Source organism: Nyctereutes procyonoides, unplaced genomic scaffold, assembly GCF_905146905.1.
Source record: "Nyctereutes procyonoides isolate TBG_1078 unplaced genomic scaffold, NYPRO_anot_genome, whole genome shotgun sequence".
Classification (NCBI taxonomy): domain Eukaryota; kingdom Metazoa; phylum Chordata; class Mammalia; order Carnivora; family Canidae; genus Nyctereutes; species Nyctereutes procyonoides.
In genome coordinates, this window is record NW_026575125.1 from 42,130,267 (window position 1) to 42,144,234 (window position 13,968).

General features: G+C 53.5%; 1 protein-coding gene across 2 annotated transcripts; it reads left to right on the forward strand.

The window, feature by feature from the left end:
• The first annotated feature begins 414 nt into the window (after window positions 1-414).
• Window positions 415-8,815, forward strand: GATA1 (GATA binding protein 1). Of its 2 annotated transcripts, none has more exons than XM_055337797.1 (6): window positions 415-607; window positions 5,477-5,710; window positions 6,218-6,595; window positions 6,717-6,862; window positions 7,449-7,574; window positions 8,300-8,815. In XM_055337797.1, exons 2-6 carry the CDS (start codon window positions 5,494-5,496, stop codon window positions 8,669-8,671), a joined length of 1,239 nt encoding a protein of 412 aa, XP_055193772.1. In that variant the 5' UTR covers window positions 415-607; window positions 5,477-5,493; the 3' UTR covers window positions 8,672-8,815. The 2 variants fall into 2 exon arrangements, with proteins under 2 accessions (XP_055193772.1, XP_055193774.1); XM_055337799.1 differs by lacking the exon at window positions 415-607 and adding an exon at window positions 1,882-1,975.
• Window positions 8,816-13,968: the final 5,153 nt, after the last annotated feature.

Consider the following 13,968-nt stretch of genomic DNA (forward strand, 5'->3'; position numbering starts at 1 on the left):
TACCACCTAACTCATAGGGGTCCTCATCCTCCTTGTTTATGAAGGCTCAGCATGGGACACCTGGGTGGCTCAGCCGCTGAGCATCTGCCTTTGGCCCATTGCGTGATCCTGGGATCCGGGATCGAATCCCACATTGGGCTCCTTGCAGGGAGCCTGCTTCTCCCTCTGTCTGTGTCTCTGCCCCTCTCTCTCTCTCATGAATAAATTAATAAAGTCTTAAAAAAAATAAAGGCTCAGCATACCTCTCATTTTGCTTCTGAGGACAATGAGGCCCATGGAGGCAAGATGAGGACAGCAAGCTCCTACTGGGGCAGCCAGTGGGGGAGCAGGACCCACTGACCCAGGGCTCCATCATTGCCCCATGCCCTGGGAAGGTCTCAATCTCCCCGTCTGTAGAATGGGTGGTCAGGAGAGTGCTCTGTCCTGTGGCATCCTGGAGTCACCAGTGTGTGGTCTTACCCTCTCTACAGGGACCCAAGTTGGACACCTAGTGTCTGTATGTGCGTCCATTGATTTTACATGGAGAAAGTGCTCAGAGCAGCCCTGGCCTGGTTCTGTGTCAGCATGAAACACAGGCTGTCGTTTCTGGTGCTACTATTTGGGAGAGGTAAGGCAAGACAGAAAGGTGGGGACTGAGGAGCAAAAGTTCTGGAGGGCCCTCTCAGTAGGTTGAGGGCAGAGCCACAGATCCTATGAGTCCACATCACCCCACACGGCCCTGTCCCACCCACCCCAGCAACACCAGCCCAGAGCAGACCCCAGGCTGACATCTGGGGTCTTGTGGACTTCCTCTCAGACTCCGTCTCCCTCTACATCATCATCTTTGTCTCCCTTCTGGGGTTCTCCACTTGTGTCCTTGGCCTCCATCAATGTCAGGCTGTATCTTTCACCTGCTATGGCTCTCATTCTCTTTGCCCCTCTCTCTATGGATCTTTAACTGTTGCTGGCTCTCTTGGCATCTCTCCCTCCTTCCTGTGCCTTCTCTCTGCCTCCCTCCAGCTGTCTCACTTTTTCTCCCTAAGTCTCTCCATTCCCATCTCTCTGTCTCTTGCTCTCTTGCCTCTCTTCCTTCTCTAGCCCTGCAGTTCTTCCCTTCCCCCACTCTATCCCACTCTTCAGGGACCCACAGAGCCACCAACCCTGGGTCGCACCTGTTTCCCGCCTCCAAAGCAGCATGGTGGCAACAAGTTGAAGCCGCTGTCCCTGGGTGCCCCCCCAGCCCCGCCCCCCATCCCAAGACAGCCTGTTACCGCGGAGCCAACAGCCACAGTCTCCTCCATCTGATAAGACTTATCTGCTGCCCCAGGGCAGGCCGGAGCTGGCGTAAGCCCCAGTGGGGCACTGAGTAAGTGTGCCCCTGCCTCCCGCCAGCCCTGGTCTGGCCCAGCCTTCAGGCTGGGCCTGGGTCATCAAGATGTCCCATGGGCCCTGGTTCTAATCCCACTGAACCTCTGTGAGCCTCATTCTTCTCGCCTGCAAAATGGGTATAGTCACACCCCTCCTCTCCCTGGGGCCAGAAAGATTCATATAAGTAAGGGCCCAAGCCCAAATCTGACCCAGCACACAGTAGGGACTCTGGAAACACACGCTGAAAAGCCTTGCGGAGTCATAAAACCCTATCTGCTAGTTTCATTTTGTCTTGGCTTTGGCCCATTTTGTTTGGCTGGACACTGAAGTCTATGGGAGCCCAAGGTGAACAGGGTCTGAGAATCCATGGGGTGGGCAGGTGGGGCAGAGGGAGGCTCCCACTGCCCAAGAGGTGCCCCACCAGCAGGGAGCCCGCCCCCTCCCCTGGTCTGCCCCACCCACTGGGGCACCAGCCACTCCCTGGGGAGGAGGGAGGAGGGAGAGGGGAGGGAGGGAGGGAAGGAGAAAGGGAACCTCAAAGGCCAAGGCCAGCCAGGACACCCCCTGGGATCACACTGAACTCGCCACATCCCCAAAGCGGCCGAACCCTCTGCGCCAACAAGCCCAGGTCAGTCTCAGACCCCCAGAGCCCCCAGCAAGGCAAACCCCAGGCCTGCTGTCCCTTACCTCAAAGCTACTCCTCCAGCCTGCTCCAGGATCCCCAGCCTGCCGCTGGTCCCCGAAGTGTCTACCACCCCCAATACCCTTCACAGTTCCTCCAAACTACCTGTCTTTCCAACCTTCATCCCTACCCTGAAACTGCCCCCCAAGCCCAGCCTCTTTTCTGCCCTAACTCCCACCCTCTCTAAGATATCTATTCCTGGTGCCTTAACTCTGCTTCCTTTGCCCCATCTCTGCCCCCTACAACATGCCTCTCTCCCCCAAATCCTATCTCTGCCCCAAATCTGCTTTTCACTCACCTGGAGTTGTTTCTGAGTTTGCCCCCAAAGCTCACTTTGCTCCCCAAGCCCTTGCCTGCTCCCCATTATGGTTTCTGCTCCAAATTCTCTGGTCCCCTAAACCCCAGCTTCATCCCCTTATCCCCATCTGTGCCTCTTAAGCCTCATATTTTTCCCTGTGACTTCTCTCTGATCCCCTCCAAACCACTTCTCTCCCCGCAGCCCCTTGCCTGCACACCAAAATGTCTGTCACTCTAAACACCAAGTCTCCTACACCAAGTCTTGTCTGCCACATGAATCCTCATGCCTACCTTCCCTAAACCCCATCTCAGCCCCCAAATATGTCTCTGGTCCCCAGATCTCCTCTGGTCCCAAATCTTTCTCCATTCCAATTCCATCTCAGTTCTCAAACTCCTCCTCTGCTCTCATAACTTATCTCTATCAGATACATTCCTGCCTGTCCAAACCCAGCTCTGACCCCTAAACTCCATCTCTACTCCAGCGAAACCCATGGAACCTCCAAACTTTTCCATGATCCTCTGAATTCATCTCTGACTCCCTGAACTACATTCCCAACTTCTCAACTTTCTGGCTCTCAAACTTCACCTCACATCCCCAATCTTGTTTCTGCTTTTCCAGCCTATTTCTGATCCCTAAATGTGACCTTTCAAATGTCTCTGCTCCTCAAATACCATTATCTGCTTTCCCCAAACTAGAGCTATGCCCCCAACCTCTCCCTGAGTCCCCCACCCCTCTATCTGACCTCAAATTCCACATCAAAGCCTCCTGAGACTCATCTGCCCCCAGACCCTATCTCTGTTCCCTCCAGTCCAATGAGACCCTCCCTTGAGGGCTGGGACAGGGATGTTACCTGGGGTGAGGGGCTGGGCCGAGGGAGAGTTGAGGGTGCCAGCCTGCTGCTTGCTGCCCGTTGGGGCAGCACTTACTCTAGTGGGGCAGCTGATAAGGAGCTTTCATATCCCCCAGCTTCGAGATAAACTTTATCTCTGTCCGGAGAGTGATAACTGGGGGTGGGGGGGCTGGGCCCCTGCCATAGGACGGGTGGGCAGCCCTGGACCCACCAAGGTGCTAGGTGCAGGGATGTGGGGCCATGGGACTAGAGGGAGACCATGGGGAACAGGGGTGAGGTGAGGTGAGGATGAGGGGGGATAAAGGTACAATGGTGATGGAGACAGAAAGAACAAGAGACAGGCAGACAGAGAAGGAAGGGAGAGAGGAGGGGGGGAGGGGCAGAGAGCATGGGAGGGAGGGAGAGAAGGAGGGAGAAAAAGCTAGGGACAGACATGAAGAAAAAGAAAGGAGAAACAGAGGGAGACAGCGTGAAAGTGAAGGAGACCCAGGAACAGAAGGCAAGATCTTCACAGATAGAATTGTGGAGAGGCACAGAGGAAACAGCTGGAAACTGAGGAAGCGGGAAGACACCCACTCTGGGAACAGTCACTGGAGACCCCGGGGCCCAGAGATTGGTGGTGGACAGAGCTGCCGGCTCATCTCTTCCCCAGCACAACCCCCAACCCTGAGCCGACAGTGCTCACAGTGGGTCATGTAGGCTGGGGCTGTGAAGATGGCCTTCTACTCTGTCACTTCACCTCAAGGACAGGGAAACTGAGGCCTTCAGATTCATAGGGCAAGTCAGGGGCAGGAGTAGGTTTTTCTGGCTATCCCCACTCCCAGGCTATGTGAAGTGAGGTATGGGAGAGGACGTGGGACTAGTAAGGCAGACTAGAAATAAAGCCAGAGGGCAGGAAAAGAGTGAAAGTCAGAGAGAAGATAAGCAGAAAGAGATTGAGTGGGAGAGATGTAGAGACATTCAGAGACATGACTGGAGAGGGAAGGGAGAAGAGAAACAGAAAAAGACACAAGACATAGAGATAAAGATGGAGAGAGACAATCAGAGATAGAAACGTGGCAAAAAAAAAAAAAGAGAAAGGGGGTGGAATCAGGCATTCACAAAAGCAGAGAAAGAGAGAGGGTAAGACATAGAAAGAAGGGCAGAAATATCGAGGGCCGGGCTGGAGAAGAAAGTGTGTGAGGAGAGTAAGCCTTAGTGACACAGATACACACACAAGGAGGGACGGAGACAAAGGGGCAGAGACCAAGCCGCCATCTCACAGGTCTTAGCTGGGCCCCTGTAACCACCTCCTATCTGGCAGCTGGGGAAACTGAGGCCTGCGGATGGTTGGAAGTGAAGGAACCTGAAAGCAGAACTATGGTAGACCTCCCCAGGGCAGAGGGTATGGGTAGAGGGAACACCTCAGACCTGTCCCCCTCTTCAGAGGAAGCCAGTGGCCTTGGGGTGATTTCAAAAGTTGGGCGGGGATGGCAGAGATAAGCCGCGAGGGGTAATGACCCCCCCATCGAGCAGGGAGGAACTGAGGGGGCCCTCTGTCTGCAGACCCAACGGAGGTGGGGGGAGGGAGGAGTCAAGCCGGAAACCATGGTTTTCTGAGAAAGTTAGAAGATGCAACAGATAGGAATGAAGTTGGGGAGCACAGGAGGGTGAACCCCAAGGTCCCAGGGTTGACAAGTGGTTCCAGGGACTCTGGCTCTGCACCCCAGCCCAGCCCACCCAAACTCCTATTGGGGGAAAAGAGGCGGAGGACAGGAGAAAATGAGAAGAAAGAGATGAGTAGAAAGGGAGGGAGAGGAGGAAGATGAAGGAAAAGGAGGGGAGGAAGGGGACAGTCAGGAAGGAAAGAGAAAATGAGGAGGGGAGGAGATGCAGAAAGGGGAAAGGAGGATGAGTGGCTGAGAGAGGGGCAACAAATGAAGATAGAGAAGGGGAGGAGGGCCAGGGAGATAGAATAAAAGGTATGAGGGAAAGAGGGGAGAGGGAAGAAGAGAGGAGAGAGAAGGGAAGTGATGAGAGGAGGAAAAAGAAGAGGTGGAAGGAGGGAGAGAGAAGAAAGGAGGCAGAAGAGAAGAGGGAATGGAAGAGAGGGAGGGGAAGAAAGACAAGTGGGGTAGGAAGGGGAGGAGAAGGGGCAGTAGGAAGGAGGGGATGATGGAGGGGAGGACAGGAAAGATGGGGCGGAGGAAAAGAAGGCTATGAAGACAGGGAATGGAGCAGGGGAGGGAGAAAGGAGGGAGGAGGGGCGGTGTGGAAAGGGGAGAAGTTTGGAGTCTGAGGACCCCTCCCGTCCTCACAGGTCATACCTGAGGCTCCATGGAGTTCCCTGGCCTAGGGGCCCTGGGGACCTCGGAGCCCCTGCCCCAGTTTGTGGACCCGGCCTTGGTATCGTCACCACCGGAGTCGGGGGTCTTCTTCCCCTCTGGGCCAGAGGGCTTGGATGCAGCAGCCTCCTCCACAGCCCCCAGCACGGCCACGGCAGCAGCGGCTCTGGCCTACTACAGGGATGCCGAAGCCTACAGGCACTCCCCAGGTAACTCCTTTGGATGGCTGTCTTAGCACTGGCTCCGTGCTGTCTGGGCTGCCCTGGGGACCCTCAACTAGGGCAGAATCCCACTAAGAGTTCATCTTAAAAAAGGCCAGAAACCTTCAGATGACTGAGCTAGCCACTTGCCCCAGTTAAGCCCAGACCTGGGAATGCCCAATGCTCCTCCAATCTGTCTTGGGGTGACCAGACTGGAAAGCAGCGTTGAAAGTAGGCAGTGGTGGTCCTAACTGTCAAGTGATCCATAGGGCTCCGAATCCCAACGGTCACCCTCAAAGCCCCTTTGGAAACCGGCAGAGGTTCTGTAGTTGCCAAAGTGACAAGTGGGGCTCAGAATCCTGGAGTTACCCAGTGGCCAGCAGCTGTTCTGGTCACCTATGGGAAGACTAAAAACTTGGCTGCTCTGTCAGAACTGACCGGGCACCGCTGCACCCCAAAAGCAGGATAGCTTTATACTGATCCCTCCTTCTTTCCCATACCCACCCTCCATAATAGTCTTTCAGGTATACCCACTGCTCAACTGCATGGAGGGGATCCCAGGGGGCTCACCGTACACTGGCTGGACCTACGGCAAGACAGGGCTCTACCCTGCCTCGACTGTGTGCCCCACCCGCGAGGACTCCCCTCCCCAGGCCCCAGAAGACCCAGATGGGAAAGGCGGCAGCAGCTTCCTGGAGACCTTAAAGACAGAGCGGCTAAGTCCAGATCTCTTGACGCTGGGGCCTGCACTGCCTTCATCAATCCCTGTCCCCAGCAGTGCCTACGGGGGTCCTGACTTTTCCAGTACCTTCTTTTCTCCCACCGGGAGCCCCCTCAATCCAGCGGCCTATTCCTCCTCCAAGCTTCGTGGAACACTGCCCTTGCCCCCCTGCGGTGAGGTCCCCAAAAAGGGACAGGGAGGTTGAGGTATGTGTGTGTGTGTGTGGAGGGGGGGTGTCCAAGGCAGAATTGGGCTCAGCCTGGGCTCCCCCGTCCCCTCTGTCCACCCCATCAGAGGCCAGGGAATGTGTAAACTGCGGAGCAACAGCCACTCCACTGTGGCGGCGGGACAGGACGGGCCACTACCTATGCAATGCCTGTGGCCTCTATCACAAGATGAACGGGCAGAACAGGCCCCTCATCCGGCCCAAGAAGCGCCTGGTAAGACCCCAGGCCTGCCTCCCCTTACCCAGGACCTGCTGTTCTTGAACTGTGCAAGGATCCCTATCCTCACTCAGGCTCTTGCTCTTCGAGAACCCATGTCCCACCCCGCCCATCCCTTCCCCACCCATGCGGGAACCCAGCTGTGCACAGGAATGCCTATCCTCAACCTACCTTCATAAGTTACACGCAGGAACCCCATCCTCTCCCTGCACAGCAGGGTTTCCTCCTTGGCTTCACACGGGACTCACCTCAGGACACTTGGAACCACAGGCGCCTGGGTCCTCCTTTAGATGTGATTTCATTGATCTAGGGTGTCGCCTGGGCAGCAGGATTGTTCTCAACTCCCTGAGCGATTCCCACGTATGGCCAAAGTTGGGAATCACTGATGGAGTCTCACCCCCAATACCAAAATCCGCTAACCTGGCCAGGAGGCCTTGTCCTTGCCCTAAAGAGAACCCACAGTCATCGTCCTATAAGAACATCTGTTCTTACTCTACAGGGGAAGCCCTGCCTTCAACCTGACACTGACCCCTTGGGTTCTCCACCTCCTAGTAGGCTGACCCTCACATTCTCTCTCCCCCAGATTGTCAGCAAACGGGCAGGTACCCAGTGCACCAACTGCCAGACAACCACCACGACACTGTGGCGGAGAAATGCCAGCGGGGACCCTGTGTGTAATGCCTGTGGCCTCTACTACAAGCTACACCAGGTTTGCCCTGCCCTGTTCCTCTGGAGCCTCCCTCCTCCCTCCTCTCCTTCTGTCATCCCACTTCCCTCCTCCCTTGCTCCTGTTCCACTTCCACCTTTGCTTCCCTCCATTGCCCTCCCTCATCTCTCCTTTTCCCCTTCTGTCTACTCCTTTTCTGCCCCTTCCTTCCTTCTCTAGTCCCCTCCTCCTCCATCTTCCTTCCTCCCTCCTCCATTCATCTCCTCACACCCTTCCACTCCCTACTGCCCCTCCTCCCTCTGGCTCCTTCCTCCTCTCTAGCCATCAGCTAACTTCCATCCTCCTGCCCTAAACCAGAGGCAGCTCTCAGAGGCTTTCCCAACCCCAGGGCCTCATAACCTTGGAATTCCATAGGACAATCCCCGCACCGTACCAGGGTCATGCCCCCTAGTCCCTGAACCGATTCTTTGGGCTTGAAGATGGGGGATGGAGGTGGCTTCCCTAGTCAAGACACAGAGGCTGGGACGCCTGGGTGGCTCAGCAGCTGAGCATCTGCCTTTGGCTCAGGGCATGATCCTGGGGTCCAGGATTGAGTCCCCCATCGGGCTCCTTGTGGGGGGCCTGCTTTTCCCTCTGCCTATGCCTCTGCCTCTCTGTGTGTGTGTCTCTCATGAAGAAATAAATTAAATATTTCCAAAAAAAAAAAAAAAAAGACAGAGAGGCAAAGATGTGGAGTTGGGAAACACTCACAGCCTCCCTTTTGGCAGGTGAACCGGCCACTGACCATGCGGAAGGATGGTATACAGACTCGAAACCGCAAGGCATCTGGAAAAGGGAAAAAGAAACGAGGGTCAAGTCTGGGAGGTACAGGAGGAGCTGAAGGACCGGCTGGTGGCTTCATGGTGGTGGCTGGGAGCAGCGGGAGTGGGAATTGTGGCGAGGTGGCCTCAAGCTTGACATTGGGCCCGCCCAGTACTGCCCATCTCTATCAAGGCCTGGGCCCCGTGGTGCTGTCGGGGCCTGTTAGCCACCTCATGCCTTTCCCAGGACCCCTCTTGGGGTCCCCCGCCAGCTCCTTTCCCACAGGTCCTGTTCCTCCCACCACCACCACCACTGTGGTGGCTCCACTCAGCTCCTGAGGGCACAGAGCATGGCCTCGGGGCAGGAGGGTGGGGTCCCTCTCCTATGTAGCCAGCAGTCTGTACCACCCAACCCTCTGGGCCCCAGCGATCCCTTGGCCTGGACCTTCAAAGCTTTTTGTAAAATAAAACCACCAAAGTCCTGAAAGCAGAGGCATAAGTCTGTGTGAGACTGAATAAAGAGTGATAGTAGGCAGGATGTCAGAGTCTTTGATGACAGTGTATGGCTGCAATGTGTGGCCATGGGGAGCTGAGGCAGCATGTGTAACACTTCGTGATTGTGGCTTATGACGTGCCACTGTAAATGGTGTACATGAAACTACGTGTGACAGCTCCTGGGTTGTCTGAGACAGCATGTGTAGCCCCACATCACAGTGTGAGATCCAGTGTGTGACTGAGGGGGGTGAGGCTTTGCAAGATAGTATGTGTGACACCAGGCGACAGCAAGAGCCAGGGCATAGGTGATGGCGTTAGAGAATGTGGAAGTGTGTGTGCATAATGGCATGTGCGGAAGAATGTGTGGTGCTGTGTTGGTGTGACTGTGCACCATTTTGGGGTGATCTCTGAGAAAACGTGATGGCCTGTGTGGTGGGCACAGAAGCACTTTTGGCATGTGGATCCAACACTTTTGGCATGTGGAATAAAGCCTGTGTGTGGTGGTGTGTGGAGGCAGAACAGGGTGACCGCAGAGGTCTACACAGCAGTATTTCTATGCGAGTCTCTGTGTAAGTGCAGATCACATGGCATGTGCCATGTCACAGTGTCTATGAGTGGCTGATGACATGGGTAGCCCTACATGTACTCCCTCGTGGAAGGATCAACATATATAGTTTTGGTTGGTATAAATGAGGGTCCCTCTTCCAGAGGACAAAAGACATGTGCAAGACAGGAAATGGGAGGAAGAGGTAGGGGCCAGAATGGTAGCCATCACGAGAGTCAGAAGGCCAGCGCAGGACCATGGGGTTGCCTCTGGGCTTTCCCTGTCAGTCACCTCTTATCTCTCTCAGCCCAGATCGGCATGCAGCTCTGTGGGAAATGGTAGAGAAGGAGAGGGGAAGATGAGGAGAACAGAATAGCTTCTGGGGGTGATATTTAGATCCTGGAGGTGGTGGGAGCTCTCCGGAGTGCCACTCCTCTCGCCAATGCATCTAGTCACCTGGGCCAACTGCAGCCCTGCAGAGTGGAATGTGTTCTTCCAAAATGGAAAACCCTGACATAGGAGCCTGTGCTGAGTCAGGTGACATCCAAGCCAGAGGGATTGAGTGGCTTTCCTGAGACCACACAGCTGGTGACATGGGGCCGAGCCAGGCTCTGTGGCTTAGCCTCCATACTACCCACACTCCTGACAGCAAGCAGTACCATTTGCTGAGTGCTTGCTGTGGGTCAAGGAATGGCTAGGAAGCATCAGTTGCTTTAGCTCTGTGAACACCTGAAAAAAAACCCTCCAAGGAAAAGAAAATATACTCATTTTCCATTTTCATTTTATTAATGAAAAAGTAAGGTTCAGAACCAGCATAACTTGCCCTGACCACACTGAGTTTAAGGAGTGCATTTTGGATGCCACTTCCCCCCACGTGAGTCTTGCTCACACTTAACTTGGCTGCTTCTCTCTGTCTGTCTCTCTGTGCCTCTTGTCTCTCATCACTCACTCCTCAATCCACTCAAATCTGAATTTGCTTTTAGGCAGCTTCTCTTCATGGCTTTCCCCTAGGGCCCCAGAGATAAGGACTGCAGGCCTGCATATCCTGAACAGAGTAGGGGTAAGCAGATGTCCTCAGGACAGTACTCCTTCAGCTACCCACCATGCTACCCTGCTGCAGAATCACAGCAGTCTATGCTCATTACAGGGATTGTCCAGAACTGCCCTGGCCTTGCAAAAACCTCTTGCCTGCCTGGCCACCCCACAGAAACCCAGCAGCTCTCTCACTCTGTAGGAGCCCCTATCCACATCTTGAACAGAAACCTCTCTCAGAATCTGTGCTGGATATGTGCCTGGCCCCACCTTGTTCAGGAGCCCCAGCCCTCACTTCCTAGAAAAATGGCTAGCCTGACACTCTAAGGGAACCCTTTCTCTAACTAGCAACAGGAAACCCATCCTGACCCTAGACAGGAATATCAGCTTTACCTTGCATAGGAGGAAGCCCTGTCCTACCATGGCACAGGAACCTCTGACTTAGCCAAATTAGGCATCTCTGAGCTCACACTATAAGGAAACCCTTGTACCAATCCTTTAGAGACACCTTTTCACTAGTCTCAATCTCTCTACAAAAATCCTACCTTGACCTTGGACAGGACATCTCTGTCTTCACACTGTACTGGAGCCCAGCCCTCCAGATAGCATTTTTAGACACACTTCAGGGGCACCTAGTGGCTCAGTGGTTGAATGTCTGCCTTTGGCTCAGGTCGTGATCCCAGAGTCCTGGGATTGAGTCCCGCATGGGGGTCCCCATGGGGAGCCTGCTTCTCCCTCTGCCGATGTCTCTGCCTCTCTCTCTCTGTGTCTCTCATGAATAAATAAAATCTTCAAAAAAATAGAAACACTCCAACCACAATAAAAATCTAGTTCTGAACCACCGATCTGGCTCTCGGTAGAAACTCCATCCTCAACCTCTTGGGGAACTCCAATTGAATATAGCTCTTGCCTCCACTGTTGACAATGACCTCTGATGTCACTGTGCACAATCCCTGACCTCACACACACCCTAACCTGTAGAGTCCATAAGAACCCATGATCCAACTCTTCTTTAAAAAGATTTGAGAGAGGGATCCCTGGGTGGCGCAGCGGTTTAGCGCCTGCCTTTGGCCCAGGGCGTGATCCTGGAGACCCGGGATCGAGTCCTGTGTCGGGCTCCCGGTGCATGGAGCCTGCTTCTCCCTCTGCCTGTGTCTCTGCCTCTCTCTCTCACTGTGTGCCTATCATAAATAAATAAAAAAAATTAAAAAAAATAAAAAGATTTGAGAGAGAGAGAGAGAAAGAGCAAGCATGTGAGGGCATGGTGTGGGGAGGGGCAGAGGGAAAGGGAGAGAGAGAATCTTAAGCAATTCCACGATGAGCACAGAGCCCAACCCAGGGCTTGATCCCAGGATCCTGAGATCATGACCTGAGTCGAAACCAAGAGTCAGACTCAACCAACTGCACCAGCCAGGTGCCCACCCCCCACTACAATCCAACTCTCAACAGGAACCTGAGTCTTTTTTTTTAATTTTTATTTATTTATGATAGTCAGAGAGAGAGAGAGAGAGAGAGAGAGAGACATAGGCAGAGGGAGAAGCAGGTTCCATGCACCGGGAGCCCGACGTGGGATTCGATCCCGGGTCTCCAGGATCGCGCCCTGGGCCAAAGGCAGGCGCTAAACCACTGTGCCACCCAGGGATCCCTGGAACCTGAGTCTTAAACTTACAATGCTTTCTTTTTTAAATAAAAGGAAGAAGAGGGATCCCTGGGTGGCTCGGCGGTTGAGCGCCTGCCTTCAGCCCAGGGTGTAATCCTGGGGACCAGGGATCGAGTCCCATATCGGGCTCCCTGCATGGGGCCTGCTTCTCCCTCTGCCTGTGTCTCTGCTTCTCTCTCTCTGTGTGTGTCTCTCATGAATAAATAAAATCTTTTTAAAAAAAGGAAGAAGAAAATAAAACCCCTTCCTGACCCTGTGGCAGGGATGCCTGTCCTGACCCTCTACTTTAAGCCTAGATCTCACCTTACACAGGTACCTATGGCCTCATCTGGCACAGGATCCCTTTCCTAGGCACTGTACAAGGCTTCCTATCTTTACCATGCATTAGCTCCATAGCCTTTACCCTCTATAGGAAGCCTTGCCTACAACTGTACTACAACTCTCTGTAGAAAACATTTTCCTCTCAACAGAAATCCTTAACTCATGGGAATCTCTGGCCTGATCCTTTATAGGAACTCCTAACCTTGCTTTCTGGAAACACTCAACTCTGAATAGGTAGCCCTGGTGTGACTCTGACAGCCCTGGCTCTGGCCTTGTCCTGGAAACTCCACCTGCACCCTATACAGGAACCACTATCCTGCCTGTGGCTAGTGGCTGCCACATTGGACAGAAAAGTTCTGTGGGGTCTACAGAATCCTGTAGCAGGCACTGCTATAGGCTCTTCAAACCTGTCTTTCTGAGCTCACTTTCCCAATCTCTTTTACAATGAGATACAGACATGTGACAGAGTTCTGACCAATGGAGTATGGGCAAAGTGATGTTATACACCACTTTCAGGCCCAGCCCATAAAAATCTCTCACAGAATCCCTCACTCTCTCTTTTCCCATCTACCAGCTGAACAGTGAGAACTCCAAGGATTCAGAGGAGAGCAGAGACACAAAATGGAAGTTGCCTAGGCCCCTGAGTGATCAGTAATAAATATTCACATAGACTTATATGAGCAAGAAATAAACATTTATTCATTAATCCCCAATTCTGGGTTTGTTACAGCAGCTAGCATATTTTAGACCAATTAATAACAATTTCTTCATTGAATCTAGACACAAACACCTGTTCCTACTGTCTACATTAATACAGCTCTGAACCTGTATAGAAACACATGCGCTAACCCTGAACTGGACCACCTGATCTCTTTGTAGGAAACTCATAAGGCAGTATAAGAAGCCCCATCCTAAACTTGTATGGAACCCCTAGTCTGGAGCTCTCCAGAAACAACTGTCTTGTCCTGTATAGAAATCCCTGCTTGGGGGTAGCCCTGGTGGCCCAGCATTTTGGCGCCGCCTTCAGCCCAGGGTGTGATCCTGGGGACCCGGGATGGAGTCCCGCATTGGGCTCCCCACGGAGCCTGCTTCTCCCTCTACTTGTGTCTCTGCCTCTCTTTCTCGGTGTCTGTCATGAATAAATAAATAAATAAAATCTTAAAAAAAAGAAATCCCTGCTTGGTTCAGGAGAGGAACAAAACTATAGAAACTACAGGAATCCCTGTAATTGTTCTGTCCAGGAACACTAGTTAACCCAGTAGAACACCAGAAGTGACCTGACCCTGTCCATGAATTCCTGTCTTCACACAAAAGGAATACCTCTCTGCAGGAAGCATGGAAACTCTGCACTCATCCTGTAAAAAGAATCCCAGCCAGATAAAGGAAACCAAAGACTGAGAGTCTATAGCAGGATCAAAAAGCTATAGCCTGGGATCCCTGGGTGGCGCAGCAGTTTGGCGCCTGCCTTTGGCCCGGGGCGCGATCCTGGGGACCTGGGATCGAATCCCACGTCGGGCTCCCGGTGCATGGAGCCTGCTTCTCCCTCTGCCTGTGTCTCTGCCTCTCTGTCTCTCTCTGTGTGAC

What these genes read in the sequence shown, in the direction of transcription:
- GATA1 (XM_055337797.1), top strand. Translation starts at nt 5,494, where the DNA reads ATGGAGTTCCCTGGCCTAGGGGCCCTGGGGACCTCGGAGCCCCTGCCC. An exon ending in AGCCTACAGGCACTCCCCAG is followed by an intron (nt 5,711 to 6,217) that starts GTAACTCCTTTG and finishes CCTCCATAATAG; the next exon opens with TCTTTCAGGTATACCCACTG. An exon ending in TCTACTACAAGCTACACCAG is followed by an intron (nt 7,575 to 8,299) that starts GTTTGCCCTGCC and finishes CCCTTTTGGCAG; the next exon opens with GTGAACCGGCCACTGACCAT.